The sequence below is a fragment of the Coregonus clupeaformis genome, unplaced genomic scaffold (assembly GCF_020615455.1).
Source record: "Coregonus clupeaformis isolate EN_2021a unplaced genomic scaffold, ASM2061545v1 scaf0254, whole genome shotgun sequence".
Lineage (NCBI taxonomy): Eukaryota > Metazoa > Chordata > Actinopteri > Salmoniformes > Salmonidae > Coregonus > Coregonus clupeaformis.
The window spans coordinates 435,001-437,500 of record NW_025533709.1 but is presented as its reverse complement, the minus strand read 5'-3'; the positions used below and the strand labels follow the sequence as shown (position 1 = coordinate 437,500).

The window sequence follows — 2,500 nt, the reverse complement described above, 5'->3', positions numbered from 1 at the left end:
TAAATTAAAGTACAGATACCTCAAAAAACTACTTAATTAAGTAGTACTTTAAATTATTTTTACTTCAGTACTTTACACCACAGCTTTATAGTAGTATCAACGAGGAACTAAAAGGAATACATCAAGGATGTCATATTAGTATCATTATAGAAGTGGTATCGACGATTTCATCCACAGAGACGGGGTCTGTCTTCATCCACCTGTTTGTCTCTGTCTCTTTAGGGAAGATCTGAACACCTGATGTGTTCTGTTCCTTCTCTATCTCCACAGGACAAACACAGATCCTAACCCCAGCCCTAACCAACAACCGTACACATACATTTAAACCTACACCTACGTCTAATCCTAATCCTAACCCTAACCCATCACTCTCTCCACAGTTTCTGAACTACTCCACCAACACGTATGCCTAACCCCAACCGTAACTGTAACCCTAACCCTGTGTGTCTCTCTCTCTACAGTGCCACCCCAGTTCCTGAACTACCCTACCAACACGTATTCCTATGAGAGTATGGACATGGAGCTCGAGTGTGCTGTAACGGGGAACCCTCCTCCCACGGTGCGCTGGATGAAGAATGGAGAGGACGTTATCCCCAGTGACTACTTCCAGATCGTTGTAAGTCACATAGAACACAGCCTCTGTGTGTTTGTGTGTGTGTGTGTGGGGGGGGTTGTAAACCATGTAATGCCATATAATGCCATGCACATACCCAGTGAATACTTCCTGACGGTTGTAAATCACACAAGACACAGGACCATGAACACCACTCTGATGACCTTGAATCAACAGATGTGACGTTTGAATTACAGGGGGGCTAGGAAGGCTGGACACCCCCAAGAGACAATTTATAAATCAAAACCCATTCTGTAACTGTGTAGAAGTCAACTCAAAGATCTGACTATTTCAAGAATCGATGACAATCAGCTTTTGATCCAGATTGCATAGAAAATAGAAACAGCTTACTTTTAAATGGTAACCCATATATAGCATACTGCCATCTATTGGATAATGGCGCCGGAGGCCGGAGGGGATGGCTGCCGTTTTACAGGCTCCTAATCAACTGTGCTATTTTGTTCGTTTTTTCGCGTTGTTTGTATCTTATTTTAGCACTAAGACCGCACTCAACAAGCTGTATAAGGCCATAAGCAAACAAGAAAATGCTAATCCAGAAATGGCGTTCTTAGTGGCCGGGGACTTTAATGCAGGCAAACTTAAATCAGTTTTACCTCATTTCTACCAGCATGTCACATTACTCCACATACAGAGACGCATACAAAGTTCTCCCTCGCCCTCCATTTGGCAAATCTGACTACAGCAGGAAGTACCAGTGACTCGCTCAATACGGAAGTGGTCAGATGACACGGATGCTACGCTACAGGACTGTTTTGCTAGCACAGACTGGACTATTTTCCGGGATTCATCCAATGGCATTGAGGAGTATACCACCTCAGTCACCGGCTTCATCAATAAGTGCATCGACGACGTCGTCCCCACAGTGACCGTACGTACATATCCCAATCAGAAGCCATGGATTACAGGCAACATCCGCATCGAGCTAAAGGGTAGAGCTGCCGCTTTCAAGAAGCAGGACTCTAGTCCGGACGCTTATAAGAAACCCACTACGCCCTCAGACGAACCATCGAACAGGTAAAGCATCAATACAGGATTAAGATTGAATCGTACTACACCGGCTCTGATATTCGTCGGATGTGGCAGGGCTTGAAAACTATTACGGACTACAAAGGGAAACCCAGCCACAAGCTGCCCAGGATACAAGCCTACCAGACGAGCTAAATGCTTTTTATGCTCGCTTCGAGGCAAGCAACACTGAAGCATGCATGAGAGCACCAGCTGTTCCAGACGACTGTGTGATAACGCTCTCGGTAGCCGATGTGAGCAAGATCTTTAAACAGGTCAACATTCAGATTACCAGGACGTGTACTCAAAGCATGTGCGGACCAGCTGGCAAGTGTCTTCACTGACATTTTTAACCTCTCCCTGACTGAGTCTGTAATACCTACATGTTTCAAGCAGACCACCATAGTCCCTGTGCCCAAGGAAGTGAAGGTAACCTCCCTAAATGATTACCACCCTGTAGCACTCACGTTGGTAGCCATGAAGTGCTTTGAAAGGCTGGTCATGGCTCACATCAAAAGCATCATCCCGGATTCCCTACACCCACTCCAACTCGCGTATCGCCCCAACAGATCCACAGATGACGCAATCTCAATCGCACTCCACACTGCCCTTTCCCACCTGGACAAAAGGATCACCTATGTGAGAATGCTGTTCATTGACTACAGCTCAGCATTTAACACCATAATACCCACAAAGCTCATCACTAAGCTAAGGACCCTGGGACAAAACACTTCCCTCTGCAACTGAATCCTGGACTCCTCCAGGTGGTAAGGGTAGGCAATAACACGTCTGCCACGCTGATCCTCAACACTGGGGCCCCTCAGGGGTGTGTGCTTAGTCCCCTCATGTTCTCCCTGTTCA

At 46.2% G+C, this 2,500-nt stretch overlaps 1 protein-coding gene across 1 annotated transcript in view; it reads left to right on the top strand.

Moving 5' to 3' along the window:
* dcc (DCC netrin 1 receptor) overlaps nucleotides 1-2,500 on the top strand; it is a 395,572-nt gene that overhangs the window by 54,714 nt on the left and 338,358 nt on the right. The window contains exon 5 of the mRNA XM_045214418.1: nucleotides 462-616. Coding sequence (XP_045070353.1) covers nucleotides 462-616 — 155 coding nt within the window. The remainder of the gene's footprint in view (nucleotides 1-461; nucleotides 617-2,500) is intronic.